The sequence below is a fragment of the Plasmodium coatneyi genome, chromosome 9, assembly GCF_001680005.1.
Source record: "Plasmodium coatneyi strain Hackeri chromosome 9, complete sequence".
Lineage (NCBI taxonomy): Eukaryota > Apicomplexa > Aconoidasida > Haemosporida > Plasmodiidae > Plasmodium > Plasmodium coatneyi.
The window spans coordinates 1,983,750-2,006,616 of NC_033564.1; the positions used below are offsets into that span (position 1 = coordinate 1,983,750).

Sequence of the window (22,867 nt, forward strand, 5' to 3'; positions counted from 1 at the left end):
AAAATTTAAAGGAAAAGAAAAAAAACTGCTACATGGAAGGAAAAAATTAGCTAATTGCCAGCAAATAGACTCCCCCCAAATGAAAAGAAATGACACCATAACTGTGCAACCAAAGTGTATCATAAGAAAGTGCATACACATATAAGGGGCAAAATTTGCAAAGCAGCAATAATAAACGTATGTACCGCATAAGTGCAACTTAAGCACGTTTATTCAAGCGGGAAGAAATAATAAGTGAAAGTTTCCTTATTAGTCCAAATTGCAGTTCGTGTGGTTTATATTTACCTGAGCGAACTTTGGCAGGCGCATTCGTATGATTGTATTTGCCAATACGCTGAGGAGCGTCACTGCCGTACCGCTTCTAACGCAGTGGTGATAACCCTTTTTTTTACCATTCATAACTCGCATATCGACTGCTCTACTACCTTCCAACAGATGGGAGCTTACTTGTCGGCACCTAAAACGAATAAGGAGTCCCTGGATGGAGGAAACTTAGAGCTAGACCCAAGCAGATATGGACTGTCGTGCATGCAAGGATGGAGGAAGAACATGGAAGATAGTCACATTTGCTACAACAATCTGAAATTGAACGAAATAGAGGAGGACGTATCCATTTATGGTGTTTTCGATGGACATGGAGGACCAAATGTATCAAAATGGATTTCATATAATTTCAGAAGGATCTTTTTAAAATGCATAAAAGAAGCTAGTGAGGAATTAACAAAGAAAAATCTCAACAAGTCTAAACATTATAAATTAAAACTAATAAAATTAACCCTTGAAAAAACATTTCTGAAATTAGATGAAGAAATGCTTCTCACGGAAAATCAAGAAAAATTAAAAAAATATAGCGTACCAACACAGGAAAATGAAGAAGAATCGGACACAAGGGAAAATTATTTGTACTCCATTTTGAACGACATAATATCGAAAAATATAAGCATCAAAGCTATAGAGAAAGATGGGAAGAGGTGCTTACAGGTTGTTTATAATAAGGAAGGAAATCCAGTGGATGATGGCAACGCAGAATCGTCCACCACGCTGGCCGATGAGGAAAATAACAAATCGCCAGACTTGCTAGGCAGTACGGATAGTATAGTTAAGGAGGAGGAAGAAGAAGTTGACGAAGATGGTGATGAAGCTGGGGAAAAGGGGATAGCAAAAGAGGACGGAGCGAATAACGATGCCGTGAAGAAGGAGAGCTCCAAAGATGGTGGAAGCACACAAGATGGAAACAATAAAACCTTAAAGAAAGACGACGAAATTTCGGAAGGCTTAACTGCTAACGGTGGAGAAGAAAAAGGTGCCATCAAGGGGGAAGTAGAAAAGAGCGAAAAGACGGAAGAAGATGAGGAGAAAAATAAGGAAGCAAATGTTGCAGAGGGCAAGGTGAAAGAGGAGGATGGTAAGGAACACGTCGATGGGTATGCCGACAAGGGAGAAAGCGCGGAAACAAATACGAAGAGGTTAAAGAAAGGCATGAATAACGAGTATTCGAGCAGCGAAAAGGAGAGCAACAAGGAGGAAGATCTCTCCGATGGTGGTAGTGGTAGCACATGCGAACCGGTGGTGAAAGCCGAACTGACGTATGACAATCTAAAATGCATGGAGGAGGCCGCAGCCAAAGAAGCGAAAAATAATGGGCCAAACGGGAACTTACCAGGGTTTGATGAAAGCGCACTGAGGTTATATGAAAAAGGAAGCAGCAGCAGCGAAGAAGGATTTTCCTATGACGAGGCTGTGACAAATGTTATCGATAACAACATAAGTAGTAACAACGACGCCAGTAACGAGGCAGACGATTGCAATGGGTTATATTCGTCCGATGAGTTACGCCTATTTGAAAATTACTACTCAAATGACTATGAAGATAACATAGCTTATAGTTGCGGGTCGACAGCAATAGTTGCAGTTATCCTTAAGGGGTACCTTATAGTGGCCAATGCAGGAGATTCGAGAGCCATCGTTTGTTTTAATGGGAACTCCTTAGGTATGTCCACTGATCATAAGCCCCATTTGCAGGAAGAAGAAGCCCGAATTAAAAAGGCAGGAGGATATATTTCCAATGGAAGGGTAGATGGAAACTTAAATTTGACAAGAGCAATTGGTGATTTACACTATAAAAGGGATCCATTTTTACCTCAGAAGGATCAGAAAATTTCTGCTTTCCCGGAAGTTACTTGTGTTACCTTAACCCCGGAAGATGAATTTTTATTCCTTGCTTGTGATGGTATTTGGGATTGTAAGGATGGACAAGACGTGGTTGGGTTTGTGAAGACGAGACTTGAAAAGTTCGAAGAACCAACAAGTGATGAAACTGTCATTGACAATACAGGCAACAATAATGAAAATGCCACAACGACTATTATGACGAATGAAAATATCGTTAACAGTATGGGCAATGAGGAAAACGACAAATCGAAGGAGGTAGAACAAAGTGAAGGAAGCAAGGAGAAGGAAAATGCAGAAGGAGGGGTAGTTGGCTCACCGATAGGTAAGAAGAAAAACAAGAAGACTGCCAAAGGCACGAATAGCAACGATGAGGGTGTTGAAAATGGTAGCGAGCAAGAAGGCACAAAGGAACAAGGAGGCCTTTCTGAAGATGCTCACGTGGAGGACGAAAATGAAGATGATGAAGAGGATGATGAAGAAAACATCAGTGGAATGGGAACCCACGATGGATTAGACCTGGATGGGTATGATGAGGACGACGCGAAATTCGATTCCGCACCAGTTATTGTGAGGAAAAAATTCGAAAAATTTAATAAACTCTCCCAGATTTGTGAAGAACTGTGTGATGAGTGCTTGTCGAACAATTACAAAGAGAACGATGGAATTGGATGCGATAACATGACGTGCCTGATCGTTCAGTACAACCCCGTTTATAAAATACACACAGAGAAGAAGTTTTTAAATATAGACGAAATTGAGTAGATTGTGGGAGGCATCGTGCGGGTTGTGAAGGCTATAGAATCCTACATTCGACATGTAACAATAAGTGGTTGCGTGACTAGGATGAATGGGCACACATTGCCCATATACGTGCGTTATGTGTGCGTGATCCACCCGCGATGGCCACATCATGCAGAGAATGCACGCCCCATTTGTTCATTTGCTTCACATTTATAATAGCAAAGGCGCACCCTAATTTACGCTATTTAAATGTGCACTCAGGAACATTTGCATGCCCCAATGTTCTGCCAAGCTTTTTGCACTTTATATTGCCACGCTGAACCCTAAACAGTAGGTAGTGTGTATATTGTTTGAAGGACGGAGGGAAGAGATACAAAAAAAAAGAATAGCGAATAATAAATATGAAAGTGTTAGTGCGTGGGGAGATCCTTTTCATATGCATGAAAAACGCCCCTTTCCATTTTAAAAATGTGCGTCACGACGCCTACATTTTTATTTCCCTCACATTAGTACACAGACTGAAATGCATATGCTGGGGATCTTGCGTCCCACGTGTGCCCCCTTGGCGCGCTCGCCCGTGCGTGCGCTTGTTATATATGTGTGTTATACCCTCATTACTATTACTGTTAGTATTACTGTTAATATTACTGTTATTTATTTATTATTCCTTTTTTTTTGAAGTTACAGATCTCCCTTTATTTTTTTATTTTCCCTTCTAATGCCATGTTACTGGCATGCCAATATTTTCCTCACAATGTGAATAAGTTATATTTATCTATACAAATGGATTATTATGCAAATATGCCTCTGCTCATGTGTGTGCAGGGAAGTCATGGCATCACTTGTTGCCGTGCTGAAGTGTGGCTGCGCATATCTACATGCGCAGGCGCCTGCGCTGTGGTAGGCAATGGACCTACACCCGTTAGCGCATATATTACTGCGCAAATGTAACAGCACATATGTAGTATCACCTCACATAAAAAAAGAAAAAACGCGTGACTATATATATGTGCATGAGAATATATATACGCACAAGTGTTTTATTGCCAGCTATACATGGTGCTTTTTTTTTTACCCTATTTAACTGTCAATTATTTAAAAACCCCTAAATTAAGAAAAAAAAATAAGTAAAATTTGTAGTGCTTATCTCCCGAACCGTTTTTTAAAATAAGACGAGAACTTTTGCAGGTAGGCGAAACGTCGTTGCGAAAGTGTGTCCCACATGGGAGATACTGTTGGTGAGTGCAACTAACGTCAAAAGGGGATAGCTTCTCCTGCACGGCATACGTGCCGAAAAGTGATGCGCAAGAAAGGGGGGAGAAAGTGCCTTCGGCTTCATATGAACAGGTTTGATTCCTTGGAAGACGTCAGAAAAAATGTCAGCATTTTTTTGAGCTTCTTTTTCAGTTCGTCGTCGTCTAGGCAGTCCAAAAAATCTGCACGAAGGGGGGAGGTTAAAAAGGGCACATGTGTAACGTTGCAGGAGTTAACCTTTATTAAAGTTGACGCGTAGGCCGATTATGCGCATGCAAGGTATGTGTTACCTACCCAGTATGTTTTCATATATGGACTGTATATCAACACCACGCGTGTAGAGGTGAATAAAAATGTTGTTTGAAATGTAAGAGTTGTTCTGAAAAAAAAGAGCTATCAAAATGACGTCGATCAGCTGATAAATGAGGTACCCCTTGTCACACAATTCAATGTACTCCAAATTTTTTTACAATCATCGTCAATTTGAATGTTCATTTTTTGTAAATTTTCATTTAATAATAATTTTTGTTTTTTTTTCTTCTTATCGTTGAGAATAATATCGCTATATTTCTGTCTGATTTCTAACAGTCGACTTATTTTTTCACATTTTTTTTCTCCAAATTTGTTGAGGACTCTTCCGAGGGAAGTATCAGTACAGTATAGGCATAAGTTCGAAATGACGGTGATTATATTCTCCTCGAATTCAAAAATGTGAACTTTACTCTTTTTAATATTCCTTAGCATAAATAAACAGAAGAGATACTTGAGCCCGTTTAACTGCACAAATCTGTTACACGCATCCTTCTCGTTAAGTGTGATTGCAAAAATCTTAAGAGCAGGGAAGCAAAGGAATTTCCTCTCACTTAGTAACTTTAGCATTAATTCGAAACCATTAGTGCTATCGAATACACTTCTGTTATCACTTAGGAGAAGCAAATTTCCAAGCGCTTGAAAAATGTTAAGTAATATTTCTTTCTTGTTAATATTTGGGGGATCCTTATCTTTGTACTTTGAAATGTACTTAAGAAGAGAGTTAAAAATCGAAATGGTGTAGTAAAAATCCTTGTATACATTTTCTGCAAATTGGTTAATCCTCAAAATTAGGAGGACTAATATTTCACTGGCGTTTAACGAATTGGAGTCGTCACTTCTCACCTCCGTACTTATTCTTTTTAAGAGAAAAAATAATAGCTTTGAATTGGTTAGCAAATCATTTTGTAAGTCATTTTCCAGCTCGAAAATATTTTCCAAAATGTTCAGAATAGAGGACATGGCATTGTAGTACTCTTCATTCTCCTCCTCATTTATTTTGTCCAATATATTTATAAGAAAATGGCACAATTTTTTCTTGTTCAGACATTCCACTACCATGTCGTTTTGTTTATTATTCAGTTCGTACAAATTGGATGGGTTGGTTATTTCCTTAATTATGTCAATCACCTCAATCACGATGTCATTGTTTGGGTGATTTAACAAGTCAATGATGTCCCCCAGAATTTCGCTCTCCACCATGCTACTGTACAAGTTTGAGCACACACTTAGATTTTTTATATTCACTAAAATTTCGTCTAGATCTACTTCGCTCATTACCCACTTTTCGGGGTTGTCTGGGTGTTCCATTCTGTCTCGCTCATTTTTGTTCTTTTTTTTTCTCAAAACGGTGGCCAATTTTTTGATGCTGTTTTCGTCTACGCATTCGATCTGAGAGGGGGGGAAAAGAACGGGGGGGGTATGTACAGGGCGACATGAAGAAAACACATTATGGGGGAATTCTACTTGTTTACTCGAGGCGGCTAAAGGGAGGGTGAAGTAGCGGGTAAAAGGAGAAACCTGCTTCAAGGGCCCCCTATTTCGGCCACTTCGCTACCCCCTTTCAGCCGTTCCACAGTCCTTACGTTTTCGGCCTCCTTCAGAATTTCCTCCACGTCGATTTCGTCCTCGTCGCTGTATTCCATGATGCGCCGTGGCTACATTTTATGAGGTAGAAGGGGGGCAAAGAACCCCAGGAATGGATCCAAAAATGGAAGCAAATGCAGTAACAACAAAAACAGAAATGTTTTGATAAAAGGGTTGTAAAGCGGATGGCGCGCGGTTCAACAAGAAAGGTTAGCCAAAAAGGGGTCTATTCATTTTTCACATTTTGTGAATTTCCTAACATTTGAAAAGGAAAAAAAAAAAAATTTGTCAAGTGCAGCCAATTATATTCCCCCTTGATGCATATATCCGCATGAACAAATGGAAAGAAGCAGCTACAAATGTATCAGACGTATTTCTAAAGAGTCACCAAAAGTAACTTTGAAAATTTTTATCCTGGAGGGTGACGCATAACGTGACGGGAACGCCTAAAAATATGGTGGGAATTTCTTTAGGAGTGTGAATTTTGAGCAGCATTGCAAGCGCACCTCAAAAAGAAAGGCAATTTTTATTACCCGCTCAACATACAAATAAATAGAAGGATAATTCACAAAAGGGGGAACTACCAAACGGATTATAATTGACCAAAAGGACCATTGTACCGTTTACGTGGGACGATTAGAACTTGGCAATTATTTACCAATTAAGAATCGTAAAAGAATCCGCGGAGGAAAACCGCACAGGACACAGAAAAAAAAAAAAACTACATGAGATGTGAAGATATAGCCCCTAAATGAAAGGGATAACAGGAAAGAGAGACATAATTATACATTCCCCCTTAATGGATTAGTTTCCCTTTTTTACTTCATTCCATTTTGTAAAATGGGAAATCCATCGCAAGGGAAAGGCCTCCAATTGGAGCACACTGGACCTCTACCTTCATTTCGTGCATTTCTTATGTATCAAAAATTTTTAGCATACTCTGCTGCATGTTTTTAGTGTACACCTGCTACTGGTGGTACATTTTTTACCTTATGTGGCTGCTTGTATAGGCCCCAATTTGGTTCCCCTTTTGCGAAATGGGTAGTTAGTCTAATGTTAAAAAGGCTTCGCGTAGGCAGTAAAGATAGAACGTGGTACATTTTATATCTTTACCGACGGATTTGAAAAGGGAGAAGTGGAATATGAATTTTGTAATGTTAAATTAACGCGTTAGTAATTTAGTAATTCGTAAGGGTGGGAAGTACCACCATAGGGGGCATGTGAACCAAAGGGTAGACTAGATGCAGCAGGTCTGAACCCCGCATCGATGACGAAGGCTTGACAATGAGCGAGCATCCACTGAGACCACCACTGTAATTCACTTAACGGGTGCAAAGTAGGGGGTGGAGTTAATGTTACAATTCATCGGGTTGCGGAAAAAACGTCCACGTGGAATGGAAATTAATCACATCTGTAGAAAAACGAATCACGGAGAGAAACAACATGGTGCGCTTGTTAATACGACTTTCGCAAAAAAGTGAGGGAAAAAAAAAAGAAAAAAATGAGAAAATGCAAAAAGACGTAAAATTTTGCAATCGAACAAACGGACGAACAAATGTAAAGGCGCAAAAATGAACGGGCTGAAAATAAAACAACAAAAAAATACACAAAAAAAATTCGTTTCAAGCACAGTTCGTTCGATGATCGGTTGGTGCATAACAAAGGCGCAGACACGCTGCCCCAAGGGGTATAATCAATGGTGAGGGGGCTATGAACATACTCGGGTAGGAAGTAAAAAGTAAAAAGAAATGCGGAAAAATGGGTACACAAAATGGGTGCACAAAATGGCTGAGCAAACACAACAAATCGTGGGAGAGTGGCTCTCCCCCCGGGGGAACTACAAAATTTGCTTAAACAAATTTACGGAGAAACTAATCAAGCTGTTGGAGAGAGACACAAAATGTAACTTCACAGTATCATTGGAAGCTCCATTTTTTTTTTTCACAAAATCGCACACAATTAGCAAAAGCATCTTACATTTGTCATTAACAGGATATGTGCTGTACAGAATATTGTAGGAGTCAAAATGGAAAACGTTAAAGGAGTTATACAGTTTTATCGAATTGATAAAATCCTTAAAGGTTGAGAAATCTAGCATATTGTAGTAGTAAGATTTGTAATAATATTTTTGCTTTTGTGAGAAATTTTTTACAAAACTGTTGAGATAAAAGCTATTTGGTTTTAGGAGGAATAAATGCGGCAGGGGCAAAGCGATTTTCAACTTGATCGTACTATTGTCATTGTTTAAGCATTCTACATTTAAGAATAGGGGCAATTTTTGAAGGTGATTTCTTTTAAAGCGTAAGGTGTATAGTAAGCAAATTTCGTTTTTCTTTAAATTTATGTAGTCATTTTCCTCTGTCACTTTATTATAATTTTTTTTCAAATTTCTTTTTATAATCTTTATGTGGTCCATTTTGTTTTCACTCAGATCACTTTTGATATAGATGATGTTGTAGAGAATTGACTTCACGTAGATATTCATGTAGATGTTTTCTTTATTGGGTGTTTTTTCTGGTTTGTTTTCTGGGCCCTTTTTACAGTCATTATGGTTGGTATCACCGTCATTACTGTTAACTATATTTCCGTCGTTTTTGCATGCACCATTGGTACTTCCACAGGGAGGAACTTTGCTCGTTTCAGCACTGTCATCCTTCCTGTCGGGGGTTAGCAACCCTTTCTTTTTATACCCACTGCTTTTCCCTGAATCTTCGTTCACATAGTAAAGTTTGGCATATATCTTAACAAGGGTGTTTTCAAAAATGAGGCCTTTCGTATTCTTCCTGTAAAAATTGCGTAACTTACTTTTATGCTTCTTTATGTCTTCCTCCGATAAAAACATGGACTTTATTTGCGTGCTAAGATAACTATCGAGGTAGGAAAACGTCTGCTCCTTCTTATTACATTTGTGGATAATTCTTTCCAAATTGTTGAAGTAGCTTTTTTTGTTCATCTTGACTGGATAACTTATTTTATCGCTGCTATTGGAGAGAAGGCTTCCTTGCAGATTTTTGGACACCTTCACAAAGTAGTTAAATTTTTTTTCGAAATTTTTGTAGTCACTCATGTAGTCGTTGGTTGTTTTTTTTTTCAAGTGGACGAATCGTTTATGCTTTGCGCCTTTGTCTTTTCCATTTTCATCTATTCCACCTCGGCTGCTATCGTGACGGAGTCCCTTTTCTTCGTCAAGTTGGTTTTCCCCTAGGGGGTCCTTCCAGAAGAGTGAACCATCCTTCTGCTTCCCCTGCTTCCGTCTACTTGTACCCCTTTCGTTTAAATAAGTATCACTAACTATGTTCTTCTCTTTTTTGCTTCTCCCTTTCGATGGACCTTCCACCCCCTGAAATGCGTCATCGCTGGACATTTCACAGTTACTAAAGGTGTAATTTTCGTTGTACACTAATTTGTTTCTTTTCTTCTTTTTGTAATTACTTAAGGAGTGCTTTTTCATATTTTGCTTTTCCCTTCTGGTTCCCAAGGGGAGGAAAGTCCCATCGTAATCATCATGGTCCATGATGTCTCTGCGGAGGCCCTTCTGGTCTTTTCCGCTGGTAGTTCTGTCCCCTGTTTGTTTGATCGCATAGCTCAGTTTCTTCCTGTGTTGCTTCATTCCCTTTTCATCTAATTCTGGGCGTCCTTTTTGAGAAGTCTCATTTTGCTTATTTTTCCCTTCTTTTTTCTCCTCCTTTTTGCCCCTTTTTTGTTTTTTCAGGTGATCCCAATTGGAGTCATTCTTTACGTTGAAGGAAAATGTGCTATTCGTGTCGTTATCTGAGTGGTCTCTCGAGTGGTTAAAAAAATCGTCATGGAAAATATCGTTTGTATTGTGCCTAATTTGGAAGTTGCTGTTCATCTCGCTTATAATTCGCCTCGTTCGGATTTTTTCTTTATCACTCAGTAGGTGGCTCTTTTTCTTTCCCCTTCCGGAGATATCTTCTTCCCCGTTTTGCACTTCATCCATTCGCTTCACATTCAAGTCGAAGGAGTGCCTCTGTTTTTTCATCGCCTCTTCATCGCTGCTCCAGTTCACTTGAGGAAATTTGCATGGGAGATTATTTTGGGAACTTTTCTGTTTGCGTTCATTTTGGGGTACTCCCTTAAGTGTACTTTTTTCATCCCGTTTTTCCTTCATCTTCTTCTTTGCAAATGGGTGATGAATTTCCCCCTTAAGATGATTCTCTTGATTTATTTCCGTGGATGAAGTCTGGGTTATATATTTTTTGTATCCTTTCACGAGAAAGTCATCAATGTGGATATCCTTTTCTTCATCCTGCGATGCGTCCAGTTCTTCCGATAGAGTAGCACTTTTGTAAGCATCAGAATTAACCATGGGTTCCCCTTTTTGAAGATTACGTTTAGACGGATTTCTTCCCCCTTTGCTGTTATCACTACTGTAATTGAGAATCTGCTTTTTGGCATCATTACCTATGCCTAGAATTTTATGCAAATGTTTTGTGCTCAGATTAACCCCTTTCTGACTTTTAATGAAATTGTTCAGCATAATATCTTCGTACTTGGATCCGGTCTTCACATAACTGCAGTTGTTTGTGATGTCCTGTAACATATCCTGGTAATCCCTACCAATCGGTGATCCTTCTAAATTCCAATTAATTTTTTTTAACTTTATTAGACTTAACATATTGGCGTCATCGTCGCAGCTGCTCTTGTGGATATGTTTTACCAAGTAGGATAAGTACAGTAAAAGTTTTTCATTTTTCATCTGCGCATTTTGCAATTGGAATAGCAAATTGTTTACCTTGCTGTTTAAATTTTCATTAAGTTGATCATAATCTTTTAACTTCATTTTATTTTCCTCATAATTGTTACTCAGTTTGGTAATTTGTTGGGATAGGAAAACGTTTTCTTTTTTATTTTCTTCGATAAGTTTTTCTGCCTCTACAACTCTTTCATTTTCTTTTTCCAATTTTTCTATTTTGTTATTTTTCTTCTGTACAATATTTTCAATAACTTTGATTATTTCCTTGTTCGACTCTATAATTTCCTTCAACTTGTTGTTGGCTTCTACGTAACTTTCGTTGTCCAACTCGAGAAGCATTACTGCTTTGTCTAGTTGTTCGATTTTCTTTTCATTCTCTTTGTTCTTATTTTCATAGTACACCTTTTCCTTGTTGCACACGTTATATAGCTGCTTGTATAGGTTCAAATTGTTCTGTTTCATTAATTCCGTTTCGTGATCAAAATCTTTGTTTTTTAAAAAAATGCTCATTATGATGTAGGAGCAATCGCTTGAGAAGTTCTTTTCGTTTTTAGCTAGCTCGTTTTTTTTCTCTCTCTCTTCCCCTTCATTTGGTTTTTCGCCTCCTTTGGTTATCCTGCTGATCGGGGAGTCCACCTGTGGGGATGCGTTTGCGCCTTTTTTGCTCTCTCCGATGTTTGCGTTGTTGAGGGCGAAGGGGTCGAATTGTGCTTGATGAACGTTGGGGGGCTAATGTTGTAGTTGCTAAAGTGGGGGTTACTGAGGCTTCGGTTGTGGTCGCCAAAGGATGGATCTCCAAATGGTGCACCCCTAAACGATGGACCTCCAAATGTAGGTCCACCAAATGATGGGCTACCAAATGATGGACTTCCAAAGTTGTGATTGCCAAAATTGGGCGTGGCAAAGCCCTGGTTGGCATTCCCCCAATTGTACATATTTCTATTAGCGACATTTCTGCTGACAAAATTGAAGTTGTTCGAATTGGGGCCGTTTTGATTCGTGCGTGCAAAATTGAAGTTGCTCAAATTGGGGTTTCTCTGATTTTTGTTCATGGGGTAGAAGTTGTTCGAATTGGGACGCGCCATGGGAAAGTCGTTCAATCGGTTGTGTGTGCGGTTACTGCCAGTGGGGTTAATAGCGAAGAGGTCATCATTTGGGGGGTTACCAATATGTTGGTTATGCATTCCACGACGATCCAAAGCATTTCCCCACGAGAAGGAATTAACTGTCGGTGATATAAAGGAGAAATCTTTAATATCCTTGTCGACGTTTTCGCCTTTGGAATTCTGATGGTTAGCAGGAAATTTTATCGGGTTGGAAGGATTCAAATTTTGGTTACCACGTTTGTCATCAGAATTCTCACTAACTTGTGTTAATAAAAATGCCGTGGGGACAAGCAATTGAGTTTTTTTCAAAATTTTATTATTCAAATTTATTAGGCACCTGTAACAATAACTCCTTTTTTCTGTGTCCACTACATCTACGTATAGGAATAACTGTTTCTTGTGAGAAACAGAGAATTCAAAAAGTTCAGATACGTTTACAGAAAAATTACTAACGTCTTTACTTTTGGTTTTCTTTCTTATACTAATTTTCTTATCTATCGATTTTAGGGTTAGATAAATATAAACCGTTTTAAGATTTTGTGAAATGTTTATAATGTCTGATATGTGAATTACTATGACCACTGGATGGTGCTTTCCGTGTGTACTGATGGATTTTCCCCCTTTGCTTGTTCTTCCCTTTGTGCTGTTGCTGCTTCGCGGACTTAAATCGTCTAGCGAATCGATGTGATTGTTACTTAAGAACAGGTCTTCACTGTCATTTTCGTTATCGCTACCGTGCTGTCCCTTTAATTTGCCATCATGATGTTTTTTTTTTTTTTTCTTTTCTTTCTTTTTCTGTTTTATTTGAAAATCGTCCAGATCATCTTCCATTTCGCTGCTCAGAATATTCATGGTATCATGGAAGGTGCCAAATGCTTTGGTAAAAGATTCTAGCGAGTCTGACTTCATCATTTTTCTATTATCATTCGTATCTTTTTCTTTACTATTATTTTCTTCATCACTTTGGAAGTACTTCCTTCTTTCCTTCCCCTTTTCCTTCTTTTTCTTTTTCCTCTTTTCATGTTCTTTTCTTTTTCCGGAATTTCTGCTCAAGCTTCCACTTCGGCTTCTACTTCTGCTCATGCTTTGGCTTCTACTTCGATTCCTTTTATCGCTTTCTTCCTCCTCATCATCAGCGCTTTTGTATTTCTTCCCTTTCCTCTTACTATCCCGTTTTTTATACCCTTCGTGCGATTTCTTCCTTTTGGAATAGTCCCTATCGTCGTTTGCCATTTGGATTGCCCCATTTTGCGGGGACCATCCTCCTTGGGAGAAACTCCGCCTGCGTTCCTTGTGGTCTTTCTCGAAGCTTTCGAACAGCTTGATGGATCGATTTACGTGGGTAGACGCCTGTGTGGGGGGGTTCAACGAGGAGGTGCAGACATCAGCGCATATGCTCACAAAGGAATAAACGCATTCACATGTGCAGGAGAAGAGATGCCCTACTGCACAAATGCGAACGCGTCAGAAGAAAGAATAAGCATACCTCTACTAGCTGCTCAAACAAGAGCGCGTTTCCCTTTTCCAGAGCCTCCAGCGTCAGTTTCTCCAAAGTGATTAGGTCTCTAAAGGAGGGGAAAAAAGAGATAACGTTAATGAGTGCACATGAGAAGACAACCTGTTTACGCAGCAATACCTATCGACACAGACGCATCTGCTGATTGATATATTGTGAAGCTCCTTCTAGTAGACTTTCACAATAGACATTTTTGCGCGCTCCTTACTTTTTACATTCCGCGTAAATGTCCTGCATCACTTCGATATCTACATAAAAGATAAAAAAAAAAGTTTCAAATTAAAGTCAATTAATGTTCCACTTTGTCGTTTGTTTTAAATCATACGCGCTCACATGCGTGGGTTCCCATGTCTGCAAAAGCTAATCCTTCATTACCTGTTGAGTTGTACCGTACACATGCCTCCAGCTGCTTGGCTAGGTCCTTAAAATTTATGATATTCTCCTTAACGTTTTTCATTGTTTCGAAGATGCAAAATTTTAACTAATGCTATAACTTAAAAAAAAAATATAGGATTCTGTATTTTTTTCTATTCTTAATTGGTATTTATTATGTATGTTTCTCCATTTGAAAAACATTATAGAAATGATTCTCCATAATAAAGAAAAAAAAAAAGAAAAAAGTAAAATGGGACAAAAAGAAGAAACGAATTTTATATGTTTTTAGCAGATGCGATGGTACTCTTAAACATTACGAGAGATCTCTGCTACCAGTGTTGCATAATTAATGCCATGGCGTGCAGATCATCGCAGCCTAAACAAATCAGTCTGACTTCCTATTTCTAGGTTAAGAAAAGGTATACATAAAAAAAGCGAAAGGCAAATTGGGCGGGATGGACAAAACTTGCGTATTAGTACATACAAAAATGCAAACATAAGGATTTACGGATTTGCATAAATGTACATATAAAAATAAGCATATGATTAATTAAAGGGTAAATAAATAAAAAAAAAAAAAAAAAAAAGCCGGAAAAATCAGATAGTCCTTTAGCCACTAAATTTGGCCATAAAAATATTCCGCCTTTTTTTTTTTTTTTTTTTTTCTAATTTTTCAAAAAATATTTGAAATACATCAAATGGGTATATATATATTTTTTCCTTTTTTTCTTTATGCGCCTTTGTAATGTATACTATTCATCGGGGCTTCTTATGTTATACTTCACTTGGCATTCGCTGGTGCTTAAATTCGTCGTTTATGGCTAAACGGTAATCGCCTAATCGGTCAGTTGGTCAATCACTGGTTTCTTTATCCCATGTTAAGCAATTAAGCGGGCTTCTTCCCCAAATGAATATATTTTTTTCCCTTTCCAAGCGCTTGCCCCATAAATAAATCGACGCGTAAAAACTGTTCACACTTCGACCATTTAAAAAATTGTACGCGATATTTCTTTCACCGCCCCTTCTATAAATTTCCTTAATCCAAAAAATGTGGACTTACTGGTTTTTTCCCAAATAAGCACAACTTTTTTTGTAAATTGAGGAAAACGGGGTGTCGAAGTTTATAACTGCATTTCCGCAGAGTCGGGGTGGAGGTGAGGTTGCCTGTTTGGCACGTCACTCCTCATATTTGTGCAGTACAAGCAAATTTACAGATTTACATGTTTGCACGTTTGCATTTGCATGTTTCCATTTTTATAGATTTATTACATGCCTATCCACACGCACATGGTCCATTTTCCTTTTTCTCTATACACTATTTCGCTTTGGCATTTTCCCATAAATTCGGAAAAAAAAAAAAAAAAAAAAAAAAGAAGTTTCTTGAAAGTAAACGCAAACTCCTTTGGAAAAGTCGTAACCCAGGGGTGCAAAAAGTGGTGGGAAATTTGTGAAAAAAACGTGACACGAATTGGCACAAACTCAAAACACGAAGGGGACGGGGAAAAGAAGGTGGGACAAACACTTTCCAATTCACGCATTTAAATAAGGAAAAATTAGGCGAACGTGTTTGACAATGTCAATAAAATGCAAAAGCGAAAAGTGAAAAAGGTAAAACGAAAAAGAAAAAACGCTAAATCAAACAAACAACGTGAATCACTGAATTATTAAAAAATTGCGGAAAAAATGTGTAAACAAAGGGGAAGGAAAATTGGAAGGAAAATGGACGTACGTGCTGTTTCTATGTTAGTATAATATGCATGTGCACATAGGGAAAACATTCTACACACAAAAGGAGTAAAAAAAAGAAAGAAAAAAAAAAAAAACTAATTTGTAGAAATTCCAACACGGATGTACTACTAAAACATGTTTCGCATAGCATAACATATCAACTTTTTGCATATTAAAAAATGTTGTAAAATCAAAAAAACAGAAACAATGTTGAGGGGGAACAAGGGAGAGTCCATGGCCTTTTCCTATCATATTAAGGTATTTATGCCTGCGAGGGGGGTTAAAATGTTAACATGATGTGGCTAGCGAATCAGCAATATAAGTTGGCAGGGCAAAATAGGAAGTCCATCTTGCACACACACACAGAAGAGGGTGAATAACGCAGCTACGTCGGTACAAGCACATAAGTTTTACCAAACAGGAGGAGTACATTTTCGGGCGTAAATTTTGCAGACATTAAATTTGAGTGCTTAACGCCGTACGATTTGGACAGTTTGATATATGGGCGATTCCTTCCTCCTTTGGACTCTTCCAATTTGATTTTCTTTTTCTCCGTCGAATGTTTTATCTCATGTGATGCTGTGAAGGGGTGGGGTGGGGTGGCGTTAGATGTTGATATCTGTGTGGAGGTTACATTGCAGGGGCTATTTTTGCGTGGACTATATAACCGATGAACATGTATCTTTCTACACACACGTATATTGTGAACGTGTTTCTTTTTCTTGCCCCCCGCGTGGTCACTATCAACAAGTATACACACAATAGTAGTTACGAGGGGGAGGAGTAATTTTGATTGCCCCATTTTATTTTCGCCGTTCTCTCCTCACCTTTGGAGCAATTGTAAAAATCGATGAGGTTATTACAAGACATGGAAACTAATAAGTTATTGTCATAACTAAAGTCGATACTTAGAATTCTGTCCTCAAAGGAGTTTAAATCTGTGCCAAGTGCAACCCTGCCATTTTGTGTTCCCTCATTTGTTACGTTTGGCATATTTGTATCTAAGTTCGTTTCAAACGGTTTGTAGGTTTTCGTATATTCTGCATCACTGTGACAAGGCTCCGCTGAAACAGCCATTTTGTCCTCCACGTCAATAAATTTATCCATGGCCAAATCGATTAAATTGATATTATTTGTGTAGCCACCTGGTAGAATAAAAGAAGAGGGGTAGAGGATGGGGGAAAAGAGGTGTATCCGTGATGCTAACACAGTGCTACTCAATCTGATAATGCGCATAAGGAGAACAATCAATCTTCCGATCAACGCGAAATGAAGGAAAAAAAGGAAATACCTGCATACGATAGGAGTCTTCCATTTTTGGAAAAACTCAAGGAAGTAACTCCCTGGTTGCTTGGGTAGTTATTTTTGAATCTCTTGATAAAGGAGTTTACTCTGACATCGTAGAGGTGTACATAATTGTCTAACAGTGGTAGGGGGGTTGGAAGAAAAGTGCATAAAAAGTGTTAAGGCCAACGGACGTTACGGCGGGAACATCTAGGTTCGCTCTGTCAAAGCCTCACGCGATGCTGCGCTTACCGTAGTAGCCACAAGCCACAAGCGTGCTGTTGTAGTGGTACTTGGAAACATTGGCAGGGCAGTTGTACGTGTATGTAATAAAGGGGTATGTCCTATTAGTGGAGTAGATCCTCAAATTGCCGTCATCTTCACTCGAGCAAAAAAAGTAGCCTAGAAAGGCCGTGTCCAGAGACCATATAGGTGTATGCCCACCAACATATTTGACATAATTTTTGTTACTTACGGTGCTGTACAGGTATACATCCCCATTAACATTTCCTGACAGTAATATTTTATTCGATTCACCAAAACATAAACTCGTAACATTGAAGACGTTTCCATATAAAGTGCAAATTCCATCATTTTCGTCATCATAATTTAAGTCTATGGATGTGGCGTTGTGTTCGTCTAAATAATCATGTCTCCTTGTCATGGTATCGTTTATGTTAACATTACTAATCTTTTCCATGTCTTTTTTTTTTTCCTTAATTTTATTCATTTGTGCCTGTTTGATGTTCCACAATTTGATTACGTTATTTGAATGCGCCGTGGCGACAAAGGATCCATCCAGGCCAGAAATTTCCGCACATGTCATGTCATTACAATTGTTCAGGCAGTAATACAGCATACTGGGCATTCTGTTTTTCGTCACCCTTAGTCTGTTCTTTTTTTGCACTTTCAATATATGTTTGTAGTAATAAAACGCGTCACAGTTTTCGTTGGGCACGTAGTGATTTTCCTCCTTTTCACATCCCGGTTTGTTGCTCTCGTCCTGTGGTGTTCGATGGGGGGGAATGACCCGAATGCAACAGTTAGCACGATTGTGGTAACACAAACATTTTTCCGCATAAACATTCGTACATTAATACGCACATGCGTTTCTACCCTCCAATGCCTACGCATCCTTGGGGGCGTAGTTCGTTCCACTCCGCCAGTACCTCCACAATTTCCTCCTTCGTCAAATAAATAGACGGCAGGGACCACATAACGGGAAAATCCAGCTTTGCGTTGTAGAGAAAGTTGGCCGAAATGAACGAATTGAAAAAGTTAAAATTTCTCTCCTGGTCTTCTACTTCTACTATTTTAATTTTTGTCGTAATTAAGTTGTACAGCGAAATGCCTCCGTACACGGTTAGGTATTGCCACAGGGACTTCTTTCCCAGCCTGCACGGAAGGGGTAACATGGACGAAGGGCGTGTGGGCACAATAAAGCGAAATCGTTGCGTGAAACGGGCGCCTGAAAATGGACAAGTAGGAATAACATCAAAACGTTGCACACACTCATCACACTGTGTGATCTCGCGAAACTTACTTGGTCATGTGAACAACGTGCTTGGCATTCTTCTCCTTAAAGCGAACAAGCGATATTTCAAACATCTGGCTCAAGTTAACACAGGTGGACAAAAACTTTGTCACCGGTTCGTAGGCAGAAAATTTGTTTAAATATTTCTTCTTAAAATCGGAAATGTGTCCAGAACTGTTTGTTAATATGAGTATAAAAATTTCCAGCAACAAGCAGAAGGACACATTCTGTAGTTGGAGTTTTATTTGAATTAAATTATTTTCATACCAATTTATAAAATCATCAAAGAGTGTTAACAACTTTGCTAAATCGAAGTTTTCTCTCTCCCCTTTTGGCTCTGTTATCCCTTCATGGTGAACCCCAGATCGTATAGTCACATTAATATTTCTGTTAATATTATTTATTTTTTCCTTCAGTATTTCCAGGACGTCCTTATCTATATTTAAATTATTTAACAAAGTGTCCAGGGACATATTTTTCAATAATTCCAGATTAGGCGGGGCATTATTCTTAAACGGGGAGGGTGTTGGTGAATACGGCGGCTTATTTTCCATCACTCCGTCACTTATTTTGCTACTTGCCATGTTGTCATTTTCGTCAATTACGTCCCCAAAAAGTTGGGTCAGGGCTATCAATTTTCTGTCGCTTTCCATTTGCTCAGGCGTAAGGGGTGTTATCTCTCCACCGTAGAGGTCACTTAAATTTTTCTTCATTTTCGATGACCCCAAATCGTCTTCATTTAGTAAGTCCATTCGATTTGGCATACTTTTGTCCTTGTCCACGAATACGTTTGCTGCATTTTTATTCGGGTCGTAATTTGCAAGAAAAAAATTATTCTTGTTCTGCAGATTTTTTTGGTCGTTCACGTTTGATGGAAAGTTCATGGACGTGTTGAGGGACTCATTCGGAGTTGCATTCAGTGATGCGTTCAGCGATGCGCTCATCGATTCGTTCATCGATTCCTTCATCGATGCGTTTAATGATCCATTCATGGGGGCACCCATTTGCATGTCCAAGTGCATGTTCCTAATCATGTCTGTACCGGGTGTTACATTCAACCCTCTGCTGCTCATGCACCCATCCGTCGTCTGCAGCATGCTCTGCGTTGTGCTATTAAGAACGCCTTGTTCGCTGCTTTCGGTTATGTTGTACAGATTATTATTATAATCAAGATTTTTCTTTTTGCCCTTGGAATTTTGCTCAAAGGGGAATAATCCTCCCTTTTCATTTTTAGCCATTTCGATATTTTTATCCTTTCCCTTATCTTCCTTTTTCTCTCTTTTCTTTTTCCTTTTTTTCTCCTCAACTTGTTCGTTTTTTTTTAAATTTTCACTATCCACTTTTTGTTCCGTCTGTGCATTCTGGTTGTATGACCCTAGCATATCTGTTTCGTTTCCATTTATGGCATTTTTGCTGCTACTAATGTTGTACACGCCAGTACTATAGGGAGAGCTACTGCTGATGATGGATCCCCCCGCACCTTTAGTCAGATCGATCGTGTGGATATTATTTTCCTTCGATGGGTCCCCGTTAAAATGGGTGGAATTATTTCCTGTCTTATCAAAAGGAACACCATTGTTATCCATTTTCATTTCTTCATAAGCTCTACTATTATTCATATTTATAGTAGCCCCTGTAACGGTACCATCATTATCATTTCCTTTTTTGTTAACTAAATCTGCATCCATTTTACACACTGAGGGGGTTGAATTTTCTGCTTGATCTGTTTGCTTCATAATTTTGCTCTGATTGGTGTACTTCTTTACCGAAGTACTCTTGCCCTTGTTATCTTTTAGAATATTCACTGGGTTTGCAAAATGCGGACCTTCCTTTGCATTTAGGTTTTCCTTATTCACGTAAAATTTGTATGCATCAGCATTGTCAATGTGGGTGGGGACATTCGCGTGATGGTTACTACTTGGTATGACTCCACCTGGAATGGGGCTATTGGAAAAGTCTCCAGTTTTCAAGTTCATCTTTTGATTGTTCATGCTAATCCTTCCAAACGGCGATGGAGCCATGGTAGCATTTTCGGGGTTGGGGCCACTGTTGGGGTTATTTCCCTCGATTAAATTGTTGTACCTTACTTGTTTGTCTTCGTTCCCGTTTTTCTGTTCCTTCAGAATTTGCACATTTTTGTTATACGTCCTGGCGTCTAATAGGGCGTTCGGTGCAGTGAAAAAGGGTTTTGCACTGCCGGGGGGGTTGCCGTCGGGTTGCCACTGCCCTGATGATTGGCGCTACTCACGCCATAAGGACCATAATTCGTCTGCTCCTTAAACAACATATTAACTGCTTTATTCATGTGACTGTAGTTTGCGTCCTTGGCCTGATTGTTCAGCTTCGCGTTGGCCAAGGCTTCCGCGTGAAAGTTGCCTTTATCATTTTGGTTAAAGGTGAATACTTTATTCATATTTGTTTTGGCGCCCATCGGGGTTATATTCATGGGGTTGTACATTGGGGGGCCGTCTAAACTTTTCAAATTTCTCTCATGGGGGGAGGCACTGCTCATGCCGGTAACGCCGCTCATTGTGCCACTGGAGACAGTATTCCCACTGGGGGTGTTCGCAGAGTTCAAGCTACTCAACTGCTTAGGCGAGATGTACAAATTATCCTTTTCGCTCTTACCTAACATATACTTATCCCTATTTTTATAAATATTTTCTAGATATTCTTTTTCCCTATATTGGGATATGGCGCCACTTTGACTGTCTTTTACATTGTTCATTTTGTTGTTTAATTGGATCATATTGCTCTCCACATTTTTCATATCATTGACATAAAATCTGTTCATGCTAGTTCCATCAGAATTGCGATAGAGCTTGTTATTCACACTGGTTTGCACAACCATTTTGTTACTGTTAAATCTATTAGCAAAATTCTCCGCATTCTTATTTGCGTTATTGCTATCTTGCGGAGGTTTTCCTACACTGTCCCCATTGAACAATTTATTATTCATTTCTATGTTGCTTTTCATCATGCTGTTATAATTCACATTGTTGTAATTATAGTTTAAATTCTTCACTATATTTTCCCTCAGGTTATTATTATTATTACTATTGTTGTTACTAATGCTGTTGTTGTTGTTGCTGCTTTTGCTGAAAAGGTTGTTCATATTTCTGCTGGCATTTGGAATGTCCGAGCTACCCATTTGGATTCTGTTTTTCAAATTCATGTCCGTTTGCATATTCACGCTACTGTTGCTGATGTTCATTTTGGAGTTCATGTTACCCATTGGGGCATTCGCACTGCTTCTAATCATACTAATGTTGCCATGCCCCCCAGGTAGTGTGTTCATTCCACTAGGAATATTGCTCATACCGCTGCACATGTTGTTCACTCCAACGGGAATATTACTCATACCGCCTGGCATGCCATTCGCATAGCCAGACATGCTGTGCTTCATATTACTTGCCAAACTGTTGAGGTTACTGGATATGTTCTTTAAATTCCCGTGCATCTTGCTCATATTGCCATGCAGCTGGTTCCCTGGCTGGCCCATCCCGTTGAGGTTGCTCATCCCGCCCATACCGGGGGGGACATTCAAATTGCTTCCTACCAGACCACTGGAGTTGTTTCTGATGTTGTTGTAATTCTCGTTATTGTTGCCATTGTTACTGCTGTTGCGGTTGGTGTGCTTGTTGTTATTGTTATTATTCATGTTATTCCTGTGGTTGGGGGGTTTATGTTCACCTGCACGTTTTACGTTATGTGTGTTCTCGTGCTGTGCTCATGGATGGCTTCTTCTGCGAACGACTGAAATTCGGAAGGTGCTACAAACTGGGCAGGTGTTAAGAAGTGATACCTTTTATGGGTCACTCTACCGCGAACGTTTATGATGCTAACTCTTTGCCAACCTTCTTTATCATACGTTCATCCTTCAATATGGTGTCCCCCCTTGCTGCGTTTTATTTATTTTATTTTTCCAGCTAAGTATAATCACTATTTCTGCATATGCTTATTTATTTACACTCCCATGCATTCATTTTCCTTTCTTCTTTTTGCGATGAATTGAAACGCCTGCCTTTTCAAAAATCATGATTTGCCGAGCCTTCCGATTTATTCCCCGTTTTGCCGAATGCGGTGCTTTTATTTATTTATTTTATTTTCTCGCTGCTGCTTTATTTAATGTACGCCGGAACGGAAAGCCTGGTCTCGTCCCTTCTCATCGTTTTACTCCTCCCCAAAAATGGGCAATATATTGCTGCTTGTTGACTGGTGCCGTACGGCGTTCCCAAATATGATACGTGTGACCATGAAATGGGGAAGTACAAAAAAATATGCGATGTTTGCTAAAATTTATAAGCAGCGGGTGGGTGTTCACAGTTTTGGGGGAACAAATAAGAACTCGGGCGATTTTTCCACCCAACTGTTAACTTGCGCGAATTGAGCGAACTTTGGCAATTTTCGAAAAATCCACCAATTCGTCAATTCGCCAATTCGCGATGTTTAGTCACAGTTTGAATGATCGTATGACGCTTTCTTCCCCGTTTTTTTACGAATTATGCCTCAGATAGTTCGCCATGCATACATTTGTGTACTCT

General features: G+C 39.1%; 4 protein-coding genes across 4 annotated transcripts; 1 reads left to right on the top strand and 3 right to left on the bottom strand.

Annotated features, from left to right (window-relative positions):
- Positions 1–435: 435 nt before the first annotated feature.
- Positions 436–2,934, top strand: PCOAH_00027240 (Protein phosphatase 2C; the record flags this gene model as incomplete). The annotated part of the gene is made up of 1 exon (XM_020059529.1): positions 436–2,934. The coding sequence occupies one exon, from the start codon at positions 436–438 to the stop codon at positions 2,932–2,934; it is 2,499 nt and encodes an 832-aa protein (XP_019914721.1).
- Positions 2,935–4,248: 1,314 nt separating this feature from the next.
- Positions 4,249–6,490, bottom strand: PCOAH_00027250 (Uncharacterized protein; the record flags this gene model as incomplete). Its single annotated transcript, XM_020059530.1, has 4 exons — positions 4,249–4,349; positions 4,462–4,546; positions 4,609–5,868; positions 6,063–6,490. 4 exons carry the CDS (start codon positions 6,120–6,122, stop codon positions 4,249–4,251), a joined length of 1,506 nt encoding a protein of 501 aa, XP_019915039.1.
- Positions 6,491–7,900: 1,410 nt separating this feature from the next.
- PCOAH_00027260 (Uncharacterized protein) lies at positions 7,901–13,859 on the bottom strand (the record flags this gene model as incomplete). The annotated part of the gene is given in 5 exon segments (XM_020059531.1): positions 7,901–11,399; positions 11,417–13,236; positions 13,373–13,451; positions 13,611–13,650; positions 13,778–13,859. The coding sequence occupies 5 exon segments, from the start codon at positions 13,857–13,859 to the stop codon at positions 7,901–7,903; spliced, it is 5,520 nt and encodes a 1,839-aa protein (XP_019914907.1).
- A 1,894-nt stretch (positions 13,860–15,753) lies between these two features.
- Positions 15,754–21,984, bottom strand: PCOAH_00027270 (Uncharacterized protein; the record flags this gene model as incomplete). Its single annotated transcript, XM_020059532.1, has 8 exons — positions 15,754–15,773; positions 15,920–16,084; positions 16,333–16,650; positions 16,797–16,925; positions 17,042–17,792; positions 17,959–18,184; positions 18,333–20,545; positions 20,572–21,984. 8 exons carry the CDS (start codon positions 21,982–21,984, stop codon positions 15,754–15,756), a joined length of 5,235 nt encoding a protein of 1,744 aa, XP_019914775.1.
- Positions 21,985–22,867: the final 883 nt, after the last annotated feature.